The sequence below is a fragment of the Mirounga leonina genome, unplaced genomic scaffold (assembly GCF_011800145.1).
Source record: "Mirounga leonina isolate KUSES-001 unplaced genomic scaffold, KU_Mleo_1.0 Mir_173, whole genome shotgun sequence".
Lineage (NCBI taxonomy): Eukaryota > Metazoa > Chordata > Mammalia > Carnivora > Phocidae > Mirounga > Mirounga leonina.
In genome coordinates, this window is record NW_023270447.1 from 93336455 (window position 1) to 93359618 (window position 23164).

Genomic DNA, 23164 nt, shown 5'->3' on the forward strand with positions numbered 1-23164 from the left:
CACAAGCAGGGGGAGTGGGAGAGGGAGAAGCAGGCTTCCCTCAGAGCAGGGAGCCAGATACGGGGGCTCGATCCCAGGACTGTGGGATCATGACCTGAGCCGAAAGCAGACGCCTAACGACTGAGCCACCCAGGTGCCCCAGGCCTTCTGTTAAATTAACTGTAGCAAGATAAGAGTACGTCCGTGGTCCTTTTTTTTTTAATTTGTGTGACTTTTTGTTTGTTTTTGTTAAAGTATAACTAGCATACAGTATTCCATTAGTTTCAGGTGTACAGTATAATTATTTAACACTTGTATACATTGTTCAGTGCTCATCACAGTAAGTGTACTTAATCCCCTTTATCTGTTTCCCCCATTCCCCTCCAACCTCCCCTTTGGCAACCACCAGAGTTAGATCGGATTGGTTGTCCTTTACAGATGTGCTCCCTGCATTTCGTTCATTTCTGTCCTAAGTTATCTCCTGCTCTCTGCTTGCTTTGGGGTTGCTTCCTTCGTAATTTTCTAGCTTCTTAAGGTGGAAACGAGACCTTTCTTTTTCTTTTAGACCTTTCTTTTTCAAATAGAAGCACTTAAAGCTATAAATTTCCCTTTAAACAGGGCTTTAACTGTATTATCATTCAGCTTGAAGTATTTTTAATACCCTTTTGATTACTTCTTTGATTCATATGTTGCTTAGATGTATGTTTAGTTTTCAAGTACCTGAGGTTTCCTTACACAACTTATTACTGATTCATAATTAAATTCCATTATGTTCAGAGAACATATTCTGTGGCATTTCAGTTCTTTTCAGTTTATTGGGACTTGTTTTTAATGGAGCAGAGAGTGTCAGGATGAGCAGGCCACATACACTTGGAAACCAAGTCTGTTTTGCAGTTGCTGGGCAGTGTTGTCAGTGTGTTTGTTCCAGCCAGACTTTTGATCCTGTTCAAGTCTCTTATTTTTACCTCTGTGAACTGCTGAGGGTGGATGTTAAGGGCCCTGATGGTGGATTTATCACTTTCTCCCTTTAATTCTGGCAATTTTTGCTTCCTATGTTTTGAGCTCTGTTAGTAGAAGTATATAATCATGATGAAATGTCCCTTTTTATCTCAGAATATTCTTTGTCCTAAGTCTGCTTTACCTGATGTTAGTGGAGTCACTCCCGATTTCTGTTGTTTCCGCACACTTTTCCCATCCATTTTCTTTCAACTTGACTGCGTATTTATAAGGGGGGTCCCTTATAGACAGCATGTAGTTGGGCTGTGCCTTTCATCCGTTCTAAGGGCTCTGCCTTCCTAGTGGTGTGGGCCCACTGCCGTTGGGTGCAGGGCGCCCACAGTCGGCTTTGGCTCTGTCGTGCCGGGACTGCTCTGCTTTCCTGCCCTCTGGGTGAGATACTAACCTCCTCTCTTAGAGGACTAGCTGAATTTATCTGTTGGCCCGTTTGGTTTCCTCTGTGCATTAATTTTTAGTGGCTTATCTAGGGATTACAATGTACATTCATAACTTTTCATGGTCCACTCAGAGTTAATATTGTGTCAATTCATATAAAATACAAGAGCCTTGGAGCCGGAAAGGCCCATTTTTCTGCCCTTTATTGTTCTTTTTTTTTAGAGAGAGCACAGACAGGGAGGGGCAGAGGGAGAGCAAGAATCTTAAGCAGACTCCACACCCAGCTTGGAGCCTGGTGGGGGCGGGGACTCAGTCTCATGACCCTGAAGTCACGACCTGGGCCTATATCAAGAGTCAGACCTCAACTGACTCAGCCGCCCAGGTACCCTCTGCCCTTCCTCCTTCTTTATCATGTTTTCATAGCTATTGATCTATATGCCCCCATCATACATTGTTCTGCTTCTCCCTTCTTGGCCTTTGAAGAAACTTGAATTGTCTTTTGCTTTTACTCCAATATTTACCATCTCTAGTGCTCCTCCTTCCTTTCTGAGGATGAGAGTTTTCTTCTGCAGTCTCTTCAGCTTGATGAGTTCACATTAGTTTCTTACAGTTAGTGGAGGTCTGCTAGAGTGACTACTCCATTTTCATTTTTCTGAAAATGCCACTTTTCCTTCATTCTTTTTGGGGCAGGGAGGAGGGGAGAGAGTAGGGGGAGGGGGAGGGGCAGAGGAACGAGAAGAGAGAGAGCCTTAAGCCAACTCCACACGCAGTGCAGAGCCTGAGCTGAAACCAAGAGTCTGGATGCTCAACCGACTAAGCCACCCCGGTGCCCTAAAGGGTTTTTTTGTTTTTTTTTTTAAGTTTTTATTTTATTTTATTTATTTTTAAGATGACTTATTTATTTATTTGACAGAGAGAGAGAGAAGTAGCGAGAGCAGGAACACAAGCAGGGGGAGTGGGAGAGGGAGAAGCAGGCTTCCCGTGGAGCAGGGAGCCCGATGTGGGACTCAATCCCAGGACCCCAGGATCTGACCTGAGCTGAAGGCAGACGCTTAACGACTGAGCCACCCAGGCGCCCCTTATTTTTATTTTTTTAAGGATTTTATTTATTTATTTGTGAGAGAGAGAGAGCACAGACGGAGAGGGAGAAGCAGACTCCCCGCTGAGTGGGGAGCCCGATGTGGGACTCGATCCCAGAATCCTGAGATCATGACCTGAGCCAAAGGCAGACGCTTACCGACTGAGCCACCCAGGTGTCCCTATTCTATTTATTTATTTTTTTGTTTTTGTTTTTTTAAGATTTTATTTATTTATTTGACAGAGAGATACACAGTGAGAGAGGGAACACAAGCAGGGGGAGTGGGAGAGGGAGAAGTGGGGAGCCTGATGCGGGGCTCGATCCCAGGACCCTGGGACCATGACCTGAGCCAGAGGCAGATGCTTAACGACTGAGCCACCCAGGCGCCCCGCTATTCTATTTTTTTTAAGTAAACTCTACCCCCAGCGTGGAGCTTGCACTCGTGACCCTGACATTGAATGTTGAGCACTCTGTGGACTGAGCTAGCCAGGTGCCCCTGTTTTCCTTCATTTTTGAAGAGTATTTCTGCTGGATATATTGATTTCTGGGGTTGACATTTTTTTTCCTTTTAGCACTTTAAAGCTTTTTCTTTGTCTTTTAGCAGTTTGATTATCATGTGCCTTGGTGTGATTTTTCTTTGTATTTATTGTGCTTCAGCATCTTGAATTTGTAAAGTTTTGTCCTTTACTAAATTTGGGACATTTTAGGCAATGTCTCAAATACATTTTCTGTTCTGCTTTTGCACTCCAGTGCGTGGGTTGTCATATGGTCCTGTGGGTTCCTGTGACTGTCTTCTTTTTTCTGCAGTCTCCCCTTCTTCAGATCTGTTCTCAGGCTCATGTGACTTCTGTCACCTCCAATTTTGAGTACCCAGCAACCTGTATATGTCAGATGTTCTGTTTTTAGGTTGTGGCATTTTTGTTTGCTTTTTAAAAAATATTTGTTCTTATTTTTCTGGTGAGATTTCCTGTCTTTTTATTTATTACATGTATATTTGGTATCCTTCATAGTTATGAGAGCTGTCTTCAGAATTTTTGTCTGCCATTTCAACAGCTAATCCTCTTGAGGTTGGTCTTGGTGTCTTTCCTCTTCAGTATGGGTGACGTTTTCCTGTTAGTACGATTAGTACTTTGAATACTTCCCTGGATGTTGTGATGTGTTGTGTTCTGGCATACCCACTCTGCATCCTGTCAGGCAACCACAGAAGCATTGTCTGTCCGTTTCCCATCAGCCAGGCCATGCGGAGCGTGCCCTTTGCCTGGGTGGTTCACATGTAAGCTCTGGGCATGTAGGTATGTGATTGAGGGCTCCTCTTATGTGGATTTCTCCTTTCCACGCTTGCTGCTTTCACTTTCTGACGGTGGGTGCCCGCAGATCTGTCCACTGGCTACTCAAGAAGGTTGGGCACAGATCTTACCCACGTGCTCTAAGATGGGGGCCGGCCATGAAGACAAACTCAGGCCCTTTCTTTTTTCCAAGTGTAGCTCCCCTTCATTGTGTCTGCTTTTGTTTCCTGTGCCTTTAGATGTTTGTTTGTTTGTTTTAATGATTTTATTTTTTAGCAGTCTCCACACCCAACATGGGGCTTGAACTCATGACCCTGAGATTAAGAGCCGCACACTTCACTGAATGAGCCAGCTAGGCACTCCTGTTTGTTTGTCCAGAGCTCATAGTTGTTTTCTGTGGGAAAGTTGCTCCTGTGGGTAGGAACCGCTGCCCCACCACTGGAAGCCAGAGCAGGCTGTCCGCAGGTCCTTGTAAGCTGTGTGACTCTGTCCAGTGAGCACACTTCATAAACCACTTTATCGCGTTGATGAACTTCCAGCACGTAAAACACATACGTTCTTAATGTTTATCAATCCCTGATTTATCATCAGATTCAGTATATTGACTTCTATTTTTAATTAAGGCTTTAGATTTTTTAACACTGCATTTGTCGAAACAAGAAATAAAATGAGTCTTAGAGGAAATATTTTGAAATTTATTTCCTTCCTATGTCATGAAATTTTACTTTCTGGAAGTTGAGTGGTTTCTTTTTTTTAAGATTTTATTTATTTATTTGAGAGAGAGAGCACGAGAGGGGGTAGGGTCAGAGGGAAGAAGTGGGGGGAAGGAGGAGACAGAGCAGGTGAGGGGGGGAGGGGCAGGGAGCTGAGCAGGGAGCCCTATGTGGGACTCGATCCTGGGGCTCTGGGATCATGACCTGAGCCGAAGGCTTTTGCTTAACCAACTGAGCTACACAGGCATCCCCGTTGAGTGGTTTCTTAAAAACATTTGGGCTCTTAAGAATATGTGTTCCTTTCTTCAGACAGGATACATAGTTTTCAGCTTCGAGTCAATAAAAGTTTAAATCTCACAAGCTTAAACTAGTCTTGTTTTATTCAGAGGGTAAAGGTGTGAACTGGTAGTGTATTCAGCACATCTGAGGGTTTGCTGTCTTTGTCTTGTCTCAGACCTGAGTGTCCATTCATCACTTACGATGCCTCTCTCTGGCCCGAGCATTAGGTTGAGAACTCTTGGTTAAGCCATGGTTGGGACATTTTCTTATAGAATCTTAAGAAACCCGGTCGCACAAAATATGCCTATGTATGCTGTTACCAGCACGCATACTGAATCCTTCCTAGTCGTGTCTGATAGTCCCAGGACAGGAATCATGTACATTCAGCTTCAGGGATAAGGCTCTTCGTAATCAATTGTGTCCTGCTATTGTTTCCATGGAATATAAAGGCCCATATGGAACAAACAGAAGCTTCTTTCTCTAGAGTCAGCTACCCAGGGTTTGGAAACTCTCTGCCAGTACTTCAGAGAGGAACTCTAAGATGGTGCTTGGTCTTACAGAGTAAAGGATGCCCTCTGGAAGCAGCTCATGGACTGAATTCACAGTGATTGAGATGGGACATTTATTATCATTAGTATATGGTATAAACTTATATATATATTATATAGTATAAATATAAATGTATTACATACAGAATACAACTTTCTGAGTGCTGTTTTGGTGGAAATCCTAATGTTTGAGAAATGAGGAACTCCCTGAAGACTCACATCTGACCAAGATGTCAGGCCTGGTGTCACAGACTGTTCAGAGCAGGTCCCTGCATGCTAATGAGGAAGGAACTGACACTTGCTCTTAGAGGTTCCTTCCTTCCCAAACGTCTCATTGCAGTGCGGACACACTGCCCTTCCTGACATCGTTCTGGTCAAGATGGCTACAGAGGCATAAACATTTTGATCAAGAGTTTAGTCAGAGGTTTTCTGGTACAACGTGGTATGTTGCTCAGTGACTGCCTAGTATTCCTGCCAAACCAGCAGTGGTGGCTAAAACTTTGTTTCCTCAGGAAAGTTTGTTCATCTAATCTGAGGCTGAATATTTTACATTCCTGTGAAAGCACAGTGGCCTGGACACATTGTCTGTTAACCACTTGTTTGTCTAGCACATGCCAGCAAACTTGGATGTGGGGGGAAAGATGTCTCCTCGTCATTCTGCTCCAGCGGTTATCATTGGGCTGCTCTTTGGCACCCTTTTCATTGGCAGTTAGTTAAGTGTGATGTGGTGTGTGTGTCACAGTCTGGGAAACTCAGGTCCCACTGCTCACTAAATAATCTCACGAACCATTCCCAGGGGGTTGGGCTGCCTGACGCCTGGCTGGGTGCAGGGCTCACAGTGCCATCTGGGCGTGCTTGCCCCTTGGCTTCCCTCTGGATGGCTCCCTTGGCCTCCTTTCCATCTGGCCTGCTCAGCAGCCCCAGCAGAGAAAGAGCCTCTTTTCCTAGGGTGGCCACAAGTCCTGGATCCAGACCTCACACCATCCTGGAAGGATGATGGCAAACTGCCCAAAACTCTTAAGCTCTGAGAGGACGAGACCACATAGCCTTGTGAATGCATCTGAAGGTGTTTCTAGTCTGCTTGTGTTTTCATCTGATTCCGTCTTCTGCCATTAACGTTTTATAGGTTCGTCTCTCTTTGGGTACTGTAAACTCTCTTAACTTTTATTTATTTATTTATTTTTAAAGATTTTTATTTATTTATTATTTGACAGAGAGATTGGCAGCGGGAGAGAGAGCACAAGCAGGGGGAGTGGCAGGAAGAGGGAGAAGCAGACTCCCCACTGAGCAGGGAGCCCAATGCGGGGCCTGATCCCAGGACCCTGGGATCATGACCTGAGCGGAAGGCAGACTTAACGACTGAGCCACCCAGGCGCCTATTTATTTATTTATTTATTTAAGAGGGGGGAGGGAGGGAGGGAGAGAATCCCAAGCAGGCTCCACGCCCAGCACAGAGCCGGACACAGGGCTTGATCCCACGACCCCGAGATCTCGACCTGAGCCGAAATCTAGAGTCAGAGACACTTAACTGACTGAGCCCCCCAGGTGCCCCTAAGCTCTCCTAACTCTTAATAAAACCCTTCTTGGGCATTTCCTCACTCACATCTTCGAGTTCCTTCATCACGTCTTTTTTTCCCTCTTTACCACACTCCTTGAACAGTGTGCTCTCACCCTGTGCTCTCCAGCTACTGTACGCACCGCAGAGTGGGGCAGGTGGCTTTCCCTGTAGCTCTGGGCTGCGGCGCGCTCCCCCCCAGGGCAGAAGCTGCAGCGGATGCTGTACAAGCACTTGCCTGGTGGGCACCCGCAGTGGGGCCTTGTGTCTCTGACTCCAACTTCGACTTAGCCAGAGCGCCCAGCCTGGTGCCCTGCTGCGCTCTAGGGGTGGGCTGGCCTAAACCACCACCATGTGCTCACTGTTGAAATTTGGGGAAATAACTTTAAATTCGCTTCCTTTGTGTTTTGAACCTATGATCTCACCCAGAACTATGATGTTTCTAAAGAGTTGGGAGAGTTCCATTGCGTGCTGATGTGTTCCTGTTGCTGGATGTCTGGATGGTTTCCAGTTTGTCAGTAGTGTGGACATTCTTGTAGGTGAATGGCCCCTCAAGCTCACAGCCATTTTCTTGGGATAAATCACCTTAGCTGGGCCTTCTGGTCTTGGGGCAGGGGTGCCACACGAGTCGCTCTTCTACCCACATTGGTACTCCTGGCTTTGCTCTGTCTGGATTAGTAGCTTCTCCAAACTCAGAAGTAAATATATTTGTTTCTCTAGCAACAAATTCCCAACCAAGCAACATGCTCTGTCAGGATGTCCTGCCTCTGTCCTCCAGGCCTCAGCTGATAGCACTCCCTGATCTCCCCCCTGGTCCTTGACCCAAGCACCTGCTCTCTGCACTGCCTATTTCAAGCCTCCTGTCTCTGGACTGTGGTAGCCTTGTCCCTGCACCAGGCTGTCCCCAGCATGTCCTGACACTGTCATCCATGGTCTCGGTGAGGTGCATAGGGACGCCCTCATGCCAGTGCACCTCCAGACTCGGCACTCATGCTTGTTGGGGTCTGTTTTCCCAGCCCCTCTGTAGGCTCCCAAAGGACAGCAGCACCGCTGGCTGGCCCCTGTGTAGCACACCCCCGACCCTGGGGCAGACCCCACGTACACACACACACACCGGGTGGGGGCCGTCTTCACCTGAGGTAGCCCCACATACACACACACACGTACACGTGTCTGCACAGACATAGCCCTCTATGGTAGAGGTAGTTTATTCATTCTTCAGTAACAAAGATGGTAACTGCCACCGATTCTTCCAGACTTCTTTTTTTTTTTAAAGATTTTATTTATTTATTTGAGAGAGAGAGCACATGAGAGGGGGGAGGGTCAGAGGGAGAAGCAGACGCCCTGTCGAGCAGGGAGCCCAATGGAGGACTCAATCCAGGGACTCCAGGATCATGACCTGAGCCGAAGGCCGTCGCTTAACCAACTGAGCCACCCAGGCGCCCTCTTCCAGACTTCTTGAGTGCACATCCCCAGTTGCTGGGACGACTGCAGCTCATCAGAGAACCCAGTGCTGATTAAGCCACTGAGAGAATTGAGCCATGTATTTCTGATTTCAGAGCCCACATTCTTTTTTCTTTCTTTCTCTTTTTTTTTTTTTTGAAAGAGCGCATGAAAGCGAGAATGGGGGGAGGGGCAGCTGGAGAATCTCAGGCTGACTCGCCACCCAGCACAGAGCCCTCTATCCTGAGATCATGACCTGAGCCAAAATCAGGAGTCCGCTGCTTTAACCTACTGAGCCACCCAGGCGCCCTGCAAAGCCCACATTCTGGAGCCACTGACTGCGTCCAGCCCAGTGGCTCCTGTGAGGCTGTGCTGGTCTCGGAGCACATGGAGCGCGGTTGGGCCCTTCTGGAGGCTGGCCCGGTGCCGTCCGCCGTTCTCACAGGCCACGTGACCCCATGTTAGTGCTGGCGGGCCCCAGCCCAGTGCCCCCGAACACATGCGCAGCACTTGTCCGTTAGCGCCATTTACAAGGTAGTTTCTACGCTTTCTGTCTGGAGGAAAAAAACTTATAAAAATATAGTATCTAGGGGCACCTGGGTGGCTCAGTCGGTGAAGCTTCTGCCCTCGGCTCAGGTCATGATCTCAGGGTCCTGGGTTCGAGCCCCGCGTCGGGCTCTCCACTCTGTGGTGAGTCTGCTTCTCCCTCTCCCTCTGTGATCTCTCTTGCTTTCACTCCCTCTCAAATAAATAGTCTTTAAAATATATATATATAGTATCTAAAAAGATATAGATACATATAAAATATCTACCTAGTTATTGTTTTGTTCTGTTTTCTTAAGGATATCCCTTTATTTTTATTTATAAGATTTTATTTACTGAGAGAGTGAGTGGGGAGAGGGGCAGAGGGAGAGGGAGAAGCAGGCTCCCCGCTGAGCAGGGAGCCCGGATCCCAGGACTCTGGGTTCATGACCTGAGCTGAAGGCAGATACTTAGCTGACTGAGCCACCCAGGTGCCCCCTGGTTACTGTTTTTTGTCTCTCAATGTACAAAATATGAAAAGGACCAAGAAACGAGTTATAAGATTGTGAGCAGGCAGCCCTGACTTTCATTAAAAGTAATATTTGTGTATGTATTTTAGAAGCCCCAACTATGGAAAGTTAGGGAATGAATGTGGAAGGCCGCCCTCCCTAACAGTGCCTCCCGCCTCCCTCCACATGAACACTGTCCAGCAGGCCTTTAGGACCTAGAGAGGGGAGACTGCCCTGCCCCCCCCTTCACCTGATGGGTCTTAGTGTCCACAACCTGCGTGGTGCACGAGGTGGACAGAGGCCATCTTGGAGGTCATGTTTCTTTGGGCCATTGACCTAGGTGTGTCCTGCCTGGCCCTCCGGCACCAGCTGGAGTCTCCACGACTCTCCTCTCCTGCCTTCCCTGCACTCCTGAGTCAGACAGGCTGAGGCTGTGATGGTGCAGTGTGAGGGTCAGTGGAGGGCCCGCTGGGTACCTCGCGGGATGGGGTTGGACACCCAGCACTGGCTTCTGTGGGAAGGAGGGAGGTGTGAGCTGACTGGAGTAATGTCAGATGCACCAGGAAGCAAATGCTGTTCTTGGAGAGGAACTTGGGCTGGAGCTTCAGCAGTAAGAGAGACCAGGACCTGGGGGTCCACAGAGTGGGTGGGGGCCACGGGTTAGGTGCATAGTGTGAATTCGGTATCAGGTGATCTCTGAGCACAGGCCACTCCTCACCTAGCTGGGCATTGATTCTCCCCTGGGCTCCCTAGTGTCCCTGTGGATGGACGTGACCTGGGCTCTGGGAAGTGCTTGACCATACATCCTTTTCTAGGCACATAGATAATGTTTAAAAATCGTCATCTCTAAATATTTTGGTAATATTTTTTAGATAAATGCTTTGTTTTCCCTGTATTCTTTTTTTTTTTTTAATGTATTATTTATTCATGAGAGTCAGAGAGAGAGAGAGAGAGAGAGAGGCAGAGGGAGAAGCAGGCTCCCAAGGAGCAGGGAGCCCGATGCGGGACTCGATCCCAGGACCCCGGGATCACGACCTGAGCCGAAGGCAGACGCTTAACCGTCTGAGCCACCCAGGTGCCCCTTCCCTGTATTCTTATACTTTCCATACCAAAACCCTTCTGTGGTTTTCTTCCTTGTGTGTATTTTGTTTTTTATTACCCTGTTTTGCACACTTGTATGTACCTCTGGTGTGGACCAGGAAGAAAGGTGTCGGGGCCGATCTGGCAGGGGCACCCCACCCTCGCAAGAGAGGCACTGTTGCTGCCCCTTCGGTCGGACGCCTGGCCAGCCCACCCACTGGGCACACTCCTTCCGGGGATAAATTGGTTTACCCTGCATTTCCAGTTCTTAGGGTCACTTACAGTGGAACAAAATTACAAACCGTGATAAACAGAGCTAATTAAGTAGAAATTGTAATGTATAGGTACTGCAAAATCGGTTTTTTGTTTCACCTTTCCTCATACCAGAAGTTGATCAAGGTTAGGGATCTCAGTATGTCCCACCCTCAGCAGCCCAGCCTTGGCTCCCCACGCTCAGCAGGGTGGGTGCTCAGGCAGCACACGACTGTTTCCGTGCCACCTGGTCTACTGTAGCGTCTTACAGAAAACAAATCCCCTGCTCCGCTTGGTACCCCAATCCCAGCCCTGACCGTGCCTTCCTGGAGGGCTTGGGAGGCCTCTGCAGACCACCCTCTGCCCTCCCTCCCTCACGCGTGCACACTCTCTCCCCGCTGGAGCGTGAGCTCCGGGAGGGAATGAAGCGCTCCTCTGATCACAGATATGTTCCTCGCGCCGGGGCACGTTGTTGTGGGGTGAGTGGGTGTGTGAACGGGAAGGGAACCTCTGTCCCCACATGTGGATAAGACAAGCAGAGATGGAGCGTGTTCCTTATAGCACCTGCGCAGTGTTTGCCAGTGTGCAGGACGGGTTGCTCGCCGCCTGCCGCTTGTCCTGGGGTGCGTGCCTCCTGGCCCGTGGGCTGCGCTGCTTCCTTTATCCATCACTGCGTGTGAGGCCGGGGCCAGGGTTGCTCATGAGGCAGTGGGCTTCACCCACACGTGGGACGTTGAGGTGTAGTCTTTCTGCCAGCGTGTTTTTCTGTTTTCAGGGCCTTAGGATCGGGGTGGGGCGGGGCGGGGCGGGGCTCGCGCACCGGGGCCACACCTGTGTCTGTTCTCCAGGTTACCTGTCCTGCTGCCGCTTCCTGGATGACAATCAGATCGTCACCAGCTCTGGGGACACCACCTGGTGAGCATCCGAGCGCGCGCCTTTCATACACTGCTCACCTTAGACGGGTAGGAAATAAGATTTTTGACACTAATTGGGCCATCCTTTATCAGTTTGCAGTGGCCGTGAGGCATCAAACACAAGTGCATGAGTGATGAGTGAGTCCCTTTTACTCTACAGATTTTAAAGCTCACAGTTTAACTTTGAACAAGGAAGAACCGACCCATAGACATTGAAGCTGCAGCTGCACGAGAAATGCCTGCTTCTCTTTCCCTGCGCACACTCCCTGGCTGGGTGACACTCAGCAGCCCCCGGGGGAGCGGCTGTGCTTGCATCCCCCTCAGTGGAGCGCTGTGCCGTGTGGACCCAGCAGGGCTCAGAAGGAGCAGGGGTCACGATCGCAAGTGGATTGTGTCAGACTTCTCCTGAGTTTGAGCTGTTCTCGTACTTCCAGTTAGAAGCCCACTTACACAATCTCTAGAACGTTTTCGTTTGTGGCACCAGGGCGTACAGTCTAAATGATCAGATAGGCGGGTTGGTTGGTTGGTTTTGGATGCAGAACACATTTTTAATAGTTTCGTGTTTAAAAGAGTAAGCCATCTGCTGCTGAGGCTAGAGGTTTGACTTAAGGTTTTCTATATTGTTTTGTTTGGCTCAGATAGGTATTTTATGAGTCATTTTAGACTTAAACTGTCCTGGGGGCTTTTCTGGTCTTCAAGGCATGATGTGGTGGAATGCCCTGTGCTGGGGCCTGACTCCCATATCCAGCTTGTCCTGGTCTACAAGGCGTCCTTTTTGTATAAACTGTGTAAGTTCACAAAAGACGTATATTCTAGACTGTCAATTTTGGGAAGAATTTCTTTATTAGAAGATATTTTTTAAAGCTTTTTCATTTATGAATAAGTGTTTTTCGGAGTCCTGGGCACACCTTATTTCCTCCCTGTAGTCCCCCAGGCCCCAAGCAAGGAAGCCCTGCCCAGTGTAGGTGTAAATGGTGTGACTGGATTTGCGCCTGAGCCAGATTTCCTGGGGGGCTGGGATGAACTGAGCAGTTTCCAGTGTTGACGCCTCCTAGAGTCTGAAGCACAGAAACAGCATGTGCCCCACTCATAGCTCTGTCCGCATCTTACTTGACACCCGTCAGTAGCCGCTCACGCTGACACCACGGGGCACCAAACTCAGGGCTGCCCTTCGGCGCACTCGCCCCTCACTCTCCCACGAGTGGCTCCAGGGGAGGGCTGTGGGGCCCCAGCCTTGCTTTGAGCCATTTGTTTACCAGGTGTTGTCTCGGTGTCCTAGCCTCTGGCCTTGTCATGCCCGAGGCCACAGAGCCGGCAGCAGTAGACTCACGTTCCCTGCCTCATCTGGGACACCTCCAGGAGCTCCCTGCAGCTCCTTGCGAACCCCCAGAGTGCAGGTCACTGGCTCCATCTTTGTTGGTGTCTGAGTTGGCGCAGAGAAAACGGTTACTCTGAAGCCCGTGGCACATTCTCATCTGTGTTTTGTTTGTTTCCTTTGTTTCCCTTCCAAACACAGTCACATTACAAAATTTAGAATTGTCAGGCCAAAAAGCGCAGAGGTTTGCTATGGTCCTAGGTGGTTTGAAGGACAGTCACCTGACTGGTTGCCTGACAAAGTGAGGTGACTGCTTGTCGTGTGTTCCTGCTGCAGTGCTCTGTGGGACATCGAGACCGGCCAGCAGACGACCACATTCACTGGACACACTGGGGATGTTATGAGCCTCTCTCTCGCTCCCGACACCAGACTGTTTGTTTCTGGTGCTTGTGATGCTTCAGCCAAACTCTGGGATGTGCGAGAAGGGATGTGCCGGCAAACTTTCACCGGCCACGAGTCTGACATCAATGCCATCTGCGTGAGTAGGGGGTGAAGATGTGGGTCGGGGGCCTTTGCCAGCCATCAGCAAGTTAGATTACTCCTTGTATGCTGCAGAGCACATCAGGTTTTAAAATGTGTTCAGGGTTGGATGTTCTGTCTTTCGTACGCAACTGTAACCTATTTCACAAAAACTGTCGAAAACTTAGCTGTGATGCAGTCTGTCCTCGTGACACCAGCTAATTCTGTGCTAACCGTTCACCTCACAGACATCGGGGATGGGCCTGTTGTGTGCAGGCACCTGCTCCCAGCCCCAGGGCAAGCCAGGGATTGGGACCGGCTTCCCTCCAGCTGGGGGGCAGCGAGGCAGCAGCTAAGCCAGTCAGCATGGCCCCTTCGGAGCAGGAGGCCAAGGCTGAGCTGTGAGCCCCTCCCTGTGGCTGGGGCACAGCCAACGAAAGGAGCCTTCCCTTTGCCTCGTCACCTTGACGTGAGGGGCTCTTGCGAGAAGATGTGAAGGGTGGTATCTGGTTGGCTGGGGCTAGGGGTCCCTTCTTCACGAGGCTTGTCTGGCTGCTGGCAGCCCTCAGTGGTGACCATACTCTTCCTGATCCCCTGGAAAACAGTCATGAAATGAAGTCTCCTCTGGGGACGACAGTGGCTGTGGCTGCCCAGGTACCGATGCCCTCAGGTCAGGGTGCCCAGGGGGCTGCCCGAGCCCAGCCCCTGCTGACCTTCCCCTCCTGTGGCAGCGGCAGCCCTGCTGTCGGGCGGTCCCGTTTCCAGTACTTCTCTGTGCATTTGCGTATTCCCTTCATTTGCTTTCTAGTTCTTTCCAAACGGCAACGCGTTTGCCACTGGCTCGGATGACGCCACCTGCAGGCTGTTCGACCTTCGTGCAGACCAGGAGCTCATGACTTACTCCCATGACAACATCATCTGCGGGATCACCTCGGTGTCTTTCTCCAAGAGTGGGCGCCTCCTCCTCGCAGGGTACGATGACTTCAACTGCAACGTGTGGGATGCACTCAAGGCCGACAGGGCAGGTAGGTGTTTGCTGGGCCTTCCTGGGCCTCCTGGTGTTCAGGTAGCCCTTTTGAGGATGGACACGATGCACCGAGGCTGAAATGTTTAGGTTTGTGCCCGTCGTGCCGCTAAGAAGCATGTGCCGTGCCTGAGTACACCTGCCTGCCCCGCGCATGGCCCGGCGGAGGGATGGGGGACAGGCCAGGGCGTCCGTACTCGGGCTCAGGGCACACGGGCTTCCTTAGCACCAGAAGCTCTCCTTGCACGCACCATGTGAGGTGCACACGGACAGCTGCAGTGGGCAGGACAGCGCAAACTGCTGGGTCTTCAAGGCCCTCGCCTTGCTTTCTCTCCCCTCTGGCTGTACGTGGTGGAAGTGTGTCATCTAAGTGTGCAGCACAGGCTTGGGCAGGTGTGCCTAGTGAAGTATAAAGTCTGAAGTTCACACATTGAAGGCAAGGGTGTGGTTGTCAAGTGCATTAAAACACAGCTTGGGGGCCCCTGGGTGGCTCAGTTGGTTAAGCGACTGCCTTCGGCTCAGGTCGTGATCCTGGAGTCCCGGGATCGAGTCCCGCATCGGGCTCCCTGCTCGGCAGGGAGTCTGCTTCTCCCTCTGACCCTCCTCCCTCTCATGCTCTCCCTCAAATAAAAAAAAAATAAAATGATATTAAAAAAAAACACAGCTGTACAGGGGCATCTGGCTGGCTCATTGGGTGAAGCGTGTGACTCTTGCTCTGGGGTTGTTAGTTCGAGCCCCACATTGGGTGTAGACATTGCTTAAAAATAAAATATATATATATATATTATATTTTTAAGATTTATTTATTTTAGAGCACGAGCAGGGGGAGGGGACGGGGAGAGAGAGAGAAGCGGACTTACCCACAAAGTGCGGAGGCAGACATGGGGCTCAGTTTCACCACCCTGAGATCGTGACCTGAGCCAAAACCAAGAGTCAGATGCTTAACTGCCTGAGCCACCCAGGCACCCCAAAAATAAAATCTTAAAAAATAATAATAAAACAACTTGTACAAAAGATGAGAAACTTCCTGTATTAAACACAGACAGGCAACTGAATTGAATTGACATTTTCAGAATCTTTCAACTCTACCTTGGCAGGGGGAAGAACAGAGCATGACTGGGGGTCTCCTGGGGTTCTTTCCTTGACCTCCCACTTTCCGATGGATCTTTTCCTGCCCTGGGCTGAGGTCCCCTCCTGCTCCCCCTGCTCCCTCTCGCAGACCCCCTGCCCCCATTGCCTCTGCCCCGACAGTTCCCCGGTCACAGTGCCACAGCAGAGAACACTGTTCCGTCCAGCTGAGACTCTCTCTTTACTCAGCTGTGACACTAAGGAGTATAGGAAAGGACAGGAGTTCTCTGAAATTAGCCATCAGACTCTTCCTGATAATTATCCAAGCACAGACGCTGGGTGTCAACAGGGGGCTTTTGTCTCACTGTGGGTTCAGCGTGGGTTACCGTGTGACATCCCATTGGCCCTCCCCCTCTTGCATCTGTCACCAGCCCTCTGTGTTTTGTGCCCTGTGCTAGGCTTTAGGGATTATAAACAAATGAAGAACAGCCCACAGCCTTATACTCTTGGGTTGTAATTGCCCTGAGATTGGGATGGTTGGATTTTTTTTTTTTTTTTTTAAGATTTATTTATTTTAGAGAGAGAGTACACTAGTGGGAGAGGGAGAGGGAGAAAGAGTCTTAAGCAGACTCCACACTGAGCGGGGAGCCCGACACAGGGTTCGATCTCATGACCCTGCGATGATGACCTGAGTGGAAAAAAAGAGTCGGATGCCCCAGGCACCGCTTATTGAAGCTTCTTACCATCATGAGTATACTCAAGAGTTGGTGCAAGAGACCCTGAGTTATTCACTGTGTGTTTTGTGCCTTTTTATCATGTCTGTTCCTAGTCATCATGCTGTCTTAGTATCTGTTACCAGGCGCTCCAGTATATCTTTATTTTGTTTGAATACTTCCCCCGCTGTAGGTGCCTTCACATTGTTTTTAAGAGAGGAGTGTATTGAGCTTTACTCGCCTTGGTGGAGCGTGGCTTCTCTTCGTCCTGGCGTCCTTTCCTGCCAGGGAGGCGTTGCGGGGGCTGGGCCTCAGCGTTTGGGGCCTTCCTCCGCGCGTGGTCCTGCACCCAGCCCTGCAGAGCATCAGCACGTCACTGCTAGGTGGGGCACCTCTGGGTCCCGGAGTGACTGGGCTCTTATCTGCTCTCAGGTGTCTTGGCTGGGCATGACAACCGCGTTAGCTGCCTGGGGGTGACTGACGATGGGATGGCCGTGGCGACAGGGTCCTGGGATAGCTTCCTCAAGATCTGGAACTAACGCCGACAGGTAACACAACAGCCCACGCGCCCTCCCTGCACACACCTCTGTGTATTTCTCACAGCACAGAGGAGTTCACAGTTGCTAGATTAATTTTGATGTTGAGTTGATCTGGAATTATGGTGAGGTGAGCATTGCATCCACCTGAAATAACACACCCTCGGCGGCAGACGGGAGGGGCAGGATGAAGAGCAGTAGCACTGACTTTAGATGTTCTCTTTTTTACATTTCTTTAAACTCTGTTTAAAGCAGCAGCTGGACGTCGTGGCGACTGGAAGACCATTCCAACCCTGAAGCGTTACAGTGATAGCATTTCCAATCCACCCCTACTAACGTGGACGCCCTGCACCCCCTCAGAACTTCAAAAGGGCAAGACCTTTTCCTTCACTTATTGCTGAAACCAAGAGCACAATTCCCATGAAGAGAAGAATCTCTGTGCTGTAAACTCAAACAAATTGTGCATTCCTCCCGGGACCATTGTCTTTGTTTTCTTTTTTGTCTTGAATGAATTTAAAAGGAAATACTATAATAAACGTGCTAACCAGAAGGTAAACTTGAGTGTAATTGCGAGGCAGACACACCTTTTCACTAGTTCATTTGAATTTTAGGTCAGTGACCCTATTTTGTGCTGTTCGTGCAAAACAAGTTGAGGATTTTATCTTGTAATCAGTTCTAAATTTCAGGTTGTGTTTGTAACAATTCTGCAAACATTCATATTTCCTTTTTAAAATATATTCCTTTACGTTCAGTAGTTACAGAGGAAGAGGGTCTGGTGCAGCCTCTCTGAAATTGTTAATGATGTAAATTGAGTCCCTTGTTTTTTATTTTTTGTCTCGTGTCACATAATTGTTACGCACAAACACGGCATAGAAAGGAAGATGCTAATAAGGAAAGGAACCAAGCACATGCTGTGGATGGTCTTGAATGCGTGATGAATAGTAAACTCAGATTAGGCACCTTCTGCTCCCCCAACCCGTCCTCCCTACCTTCTCAGTTCAGTTCTTAATCTCACCTTGGGTTTCCTTGTGAAGTCGGAGGGACGTTCGTAATAATAGCCTAACACTACCCTGCGCCCCACCCCCAGCCGTCAGGAACCTCTGTTTTTCAGAGAGGCGCCCGTCCTGTGCTTGGATAGTCCGTCAATTATTTGTGTATGAAACCATGTACAAATCAATGTTTTGAAAATAATGATCTCAAACTTTCTAAGTTAAATTTTAAAAAATTTGATCGTTTGCCATATTGGGTGGGTTTACTCTTAGAATCGCATGCTGTAGAAATGCTCAAAAGCGCATATAGGACTCAGTCCTTAGATGTTCTTTTTCTTTTAAGAAATAACCTCTTTACAGTGTAACTAACCACTGCGGCTCTGTCCGCTCACGTCTGCAGTGTCGGGGGCAGGGCGGCCCGCAGGCTTCACGCTTGGGCAGCGGGATCAGTCACTCTTTCTTTCTTTCTTTCAAAAAAAAAAAAAAAAAGTCCTGTTCCAAATGATCACTGTTGGATTCGGGGGTGGGGGTGGGGGGCAGGGAATGGAGACCCTGGCCTTCCCCTGTAGATTCCTCCTGGCCTGTCTCGCCGTGGAGGCAGACCGCTGTCTAACACGCAGACGTCCCGGGTCCCGCGGGAGGCCGGCGTCCAGCAGCAGCAGCTGGACGGCGGTGTCGTGGCTGCCTCCCCGCACCCTGGCCCACTTCCCGCAGCAGTGGTGGCTTCTCTCTGTCCTGTTTTCTGCAGCAGCCTGTACAGAACTTTGCTGTGACACGCGGTCGGCCTGGATCTGGCAGAGAGAATAAACACGAGCCCTCCTTCCTTCCCATCGACACCTCTGTAGAGCTCTCTGCACCCTGTGCCCCTCACTGTTTGTATTTAATTTTAAAGTCAGTGTATTGCAAGGAGGCTGGATGCAAGATAGATACTATATTAAACTGTACTGTTATTTAAGATGTAATAAAGCAGTTTGACATGAGGGACTTTGGTGTGGCTGCTTATTTGCCAGCTGTTTGGGTTCCTGACGACAGCCATCGTCCCCCCGCCGCCCTACTCGGTGAGGTCGGCTTGATGTGGTCATGTGAGCAGTGCCGCGGCTGCCCGCTTCTCTGCCAGGTCTTTGGTCCCCATTAGCAAGAGTCCATGAAAGGAGGGTCGGGTCCTCTGCCGGGTCCCAGCAGTTCTGCCACCACCCAGGCCTGCTCCCCCCCACACACACCTCTCAGGCCACTGCCCAGGGTGCATGGACTGTCCCCAGTGGCCCTCCCCCCGTCTCTTGTCTTCCCCTGAGCCCCTTGCTTCCTCTTCCCTCTGTAAGATGTCTGAGGACGTTACTCCTGCTGACGGAGTGGTTTTTATCTCAAGTCTGGATAAAAAGAACAGCATGGAAGAAAAATAAGCATCTCCCACCAACATGTGAGAAGTCAGAACGGGCATACTCCCGAAGGACATCCACCGGGGCGGGCCGTTCCTTCTTTACTCTACACGGTTGTCAGACGTAACTTGGTAGTTTTCGTGGGTTAAATGCTGGTACTTTTTCATAAATAAGTGAAGACTGCTCTCCACGGGAAGTACTCCCACCTGAGGCTCCGTTCTCCAATTATCAGCAAGATGGAGCAGCGGGGGCCTCCTGTGGGTTTCTGCAAGGACCAGGGGTGCTGTCTCCTCAGAGACTGGCAGCCTGAATGGCGGGTTTGCCTGGCTTCAGCCTCCTCCCCCACGGCTCCCTGAAAGACACTGCCCGTTGTCTTAGAAGAGAATGCCAGAGAGCATCCGAGGTGCCCCTGGGGCTGGCAGCCGGAGTCCTTGGGAGGGATGTTCTGGGATCAGAAAGCAGGTGGTTAGCCGGCCCAGGGGCACACCCTGGGATGGGCACAAGGTGGCCATGGGGTAAAATGGGACCTGGTAGTCCTCGATGCCTACCTGTCCCTATCTCCTTCAGTGCCCCAGCCTGGCACCCAGCATGCCCCCTGCTCCTTGACCCCAGGGCACAGAGTGGCCCTTTGCTGGCTCTGAGATTACTGTCCCACTTTCTCAGCAAAGCAGTCCCTGCAAACAGGCATCAGCCGGGGCATCTAGCAAGGAGCCCGCGCTGCCAGGGCAGAATGCTGGTTTTCAACCTTCAGGCACAAAACAATCTTGTGCGGACTGAGCGGACCCTTCAGCACTTGGCCTGAGCTGCTTGGGCAGTCCCGGGAAGTGAGCTCTTGCTTTGTGCCACGCGTCCCCTCCAGGGTGCCCACCCTGCTCCCTTCCACTCCTCCAGTCTCCCCTGCAGCCACTGCCCCTCCTGGTTCTAGTCATGGCCCTGCCCTTGGGGGCACACCCGTTGCAGGTGCGCTGTCCAAGCTCACAGAGCCCTTGGAGGGTGGACTCCAACTGGGGCCTCTCTCTGACTTTTAGGGCCCTGTCCCCACCATGCCCACTCAGTGTTGTGCCCCAAGTGGATACTGGGGTCTCCTGCTGCCTCCCATAGCCCCTGACCCTCAACCTGGCCCCACCAGCCCTGGGGGCTGCCCAGAGGGGTGTGCTGTCCAGGCAGGGTCTCTCCTCTAACTAGCACTCCATCTACCCCCACCGCTGCCTGCTCCGTGAGTCCGGTCAAAGCCCTCTCTGGAGCCAAGCCCAGGCTGTACCCCTCGTGTCCTCGCTGCAGGTTACTTGGCCTGTCTGTGCCCCGGATTCCCCGAGTGAAAACCGCAGACAACAAAAGCACCTGCTTCCTAGAGGCCTCCTGAGAATTCCTTGAGCCCCCTGTATGCAGGTGCCAGACCCCACCCGCCCCAGGCCGGCACTGCCTCTGCCCCACAGGGGCTCCTCCCAGCTGCCAGCAGGGCATGCCCCCCTTCACTGACCACCCTGCTGAGAAGCTTACAGTCCACTCGAAGGTTTTGTTCCCTGCTGAACTGTGTGCATGGCACTTCACAGGCCTGCAGGAAGAGGGGCTGCTCCACTCCACCCCCCAAAACCACTCCAAACAGGACAGCGCCACATTGGCAATTCCAGACACTGGGCTCTGGGGAGGAATGGCCATGCAGGAGGGGCTGGACTCGTCCCACGCGTGCTGGCTAGAGGCCTGAGGCTGGGGGTGGACAAGATGACCTCTGCATACCCCAAGACACGCCCCTCCTCCACAGGGAGCCTTCGTCCCTCCCTGCCACCCCTGTCACCCAGGCTCCTGGCCACTTCCCCTTTTGAATACCAGGCAGCCTCTGTTCCCCGCCCTCACCCCTGCCAGGCACAGTTGAGGCGAACGTCCCTGTGAGCTGGGAGCAGGACTGTGAGGAGAAACCCCTCCACCCTGGAGCTGCCACGCCCCCCACCCCGACTGCACGCAAAATCCAGGACCACCCACCCTACCTGAATGAGTCCAGCTCTGAGTGGGCAGCCTATGTGGCTCTACCTTCCATGGCCCAGGCCTCCTTCTCCCACCACCTACCCTACCCACTCTGCTGTCCCCCATCATTCAATCCTCAGAAGAGGGTGCATCTAGGTTTTAGGGGTCTGAGGCTTCAGTAAAACTGGAGTCACAAGTCACGTTTCAGAAAAATGCAAAGAAACAAATACTAGTGCTGGGAAAGGTTACCTGAGAGCCCTGAGGCAGAACCCCCCAACCTCAGCCGAGCCCAAATTAGCCTGCCTGGCATCCATCCCCACCCCCACACTGGCCTTTGTCCCTGCTGCTGGCCCTTCCCTCTCCCCAGCAGGTCTGGCTTATTCCTACTCCACCTTTGGACTCAGCCCAAGCAAAACTTCTAGGAACCTTCCGGATGCCCTAAGGAACCCCTCCCAGCACTGGCTTCCGTCATTGCTGGTCAGCCCTTGAGGGCGCTGGGTGGGACCAGGGCCTGCTGGGAGCAATTGCACAATCTGGTCAGCGGAAGGAAGCCACAGCCCCTGTGTTCTCATCTCTGAAATGGGGAAGCACTCCTGTGTGAAGTCTTGAGGTCTGGGGTGGACAGAGACTTTCCATCACTACAGGGCTCCTGCACAACTTCCCTGTAGAGAGGGGCACAGGAAGGGGCCTGCCGTGGGACCGTGGCTAGTTACTAGGCTGCTGGCTCTCCTTCCTTGGTGCCTTCTCTATAAACTTCCTGCTCTAGAAGGTTCTTAGGAGGCCTAGCCCGGTGCCTAGAACATAATAAGTGCTGGATCAAGTGTTAGTATTCTGTTAATGATCATATCCAAAATACACAGCTCAAAAGGCTTCTCCCGTGGGTGTGGCCGGCTGTCACTTTAGAGAAGTGGTTGGGTTTCCAAAATAACCAGATGGGGAAGTTACAGAGCTTGAGAAATCCCCCCCAATTCCTGACATCCTTGCCCCCCTTTCTACTCACTCTTGGTGACCCCACTGCCCAGTGGTCCCAGGGCGGTAGTGAGACATGTCCTGTTTTGTGCGCATCTGAGTTCGGAGTCTCTGCACGCAGGGCTGGGAGACCCCACCAGAGAAGCCTGACCACCGCAGGTATGGGGGCAGGGGAAACCTGGCGGCCACGCTGCTGCAAAGGGCTCCACTCCACACAAGGTGTGGGAGACCTGCGCGCACACAGGGAATAACGGGGGGCACTTGGGAAGCCCGGCAGATTACCAAGGACCGAACAGGGCACTCCCCCCGGCTTCTTCTACGGTGACCCCTTATTCACAGACGAGTCCCAGGAGCCTGGCACACTGTTGGGACACTTGACTCCTGGGTGGCCTGGGGAAGGCCTGCAGCTCCACCAGAAGCTACCAGGTGGGTAACTGTGTCCTGGGTCCCCTCCCTCTCTCCTCTCTGGGTCCTCCGGTGGTGATGGCGAGAGGGGTGGTGGACGGCAGTGCTAGCAGGTCACCCTGGAGGGGCCCCCTTTGACATCCCAGGCCTACAGCCCCTGTAGTCCAGGTGGTGTGCAGGGCCCCGCCAGGCTGCTGGGGGTGGGAGAGGCCCGCGGTGGCCCCGCCCCGGCCGCCCCCTCCAGCGGTACCGGCAGGGAGGGGTGCGGCTGTCGCAGCTGCTGGCACCCGGTTTTGGTTCCCAAAACATGTGCCTTCTAAGTGGATTCACACCCCGTCAGTCACGGAATCCTAAGCGGGTGCTGTCACCACCCGCGGGGGTCCGCACCAGTCCAGCCGGCCCGCGGTGGAGGGGAGCGGGAGCGGCACGGGGCAGGGGCGAGGGGCGCGAGCCGACGTGCTTGCAACGCGGCGGGGTGAGCGGGGACCAAGGTTCTTCTTCGCGGCAGCCGCCGTCGGGGTCGGGGCAGCCGACGGCCGCTCCTGCCCCCCACCCCACCGACCCCTGGGTCGCAGCCCCAGCCGGGACCCCGGGTCCTTGCGGGCCGACCCACGTGCGCGGGGCGCGGCGCATGCGCGGGCCGCGGCGCATGCGCGGGGTGGGGCGCGCGTGCGCACCGCCTGCATTGCTGCTCGGCGGGCCGGCGCCGCGGTCCCGGCGGCCGTGGGGCGGGGGCCG

The 23164-nt window shown here is 51.8% G+C and overlaps 2 protein-coding genes across 4 annotated transcripts in view; both read left to right on the forward strand.

Annotated features, from left to right (window-relative positions):
* GNB1 (G protein subunit beta 1) overlaps window positions 1-18181 on the forward strand; it is a 95489-nt gene extending 77308 nt beyond the window's left edge. For 2 of the 3 annotated variants that reach the window (XM_035019980.1, XM_035019979.1), the window contains 5 exons: window positions 11485-11551; window positions 13202-13403; window positions 14193-14409; window positions 16622-16737; window positions 16981-17265. In XM_035019980.1, the coding sequence (XP_034875871.1) occupies window positions 11485-11551; window positions 13202-13403; window positions 14193-14409; window positions 16622-16728 (593 nt within the window). In that variant the 3' untranslated portion in view covers window positions 16729-16737; window positions 16981-17265. Of the gene's footprint in view, window positions 1-11484; window positions 11552-13201; window positions 13404-14192; window positions 14410-16621; window positions 16738-16977 lie in introns of all 3 variants that reach the window. The other variant, XM_035019981.1, reaches the window with a different exon arrangement.
* Window positions 18182-22102: 3921 nt separating this feature from the next.
* Window positions 22103-23164, forward strand: part of NADK (NAD kinase) — a 27106-nt gene continuing 26044 nt past the window's right edge. Inside the window, exons 1-2 of the mRNA XM_035019990.1 lie at window positions 22103-22180; window positions 22361-22447. The gene's annotated coding sequence lies outside the window, so the exon portion shown is untranslated. The remainder of the gene's footprint in view (window positions 22181-22360; window positions 22448-23164) is intronic.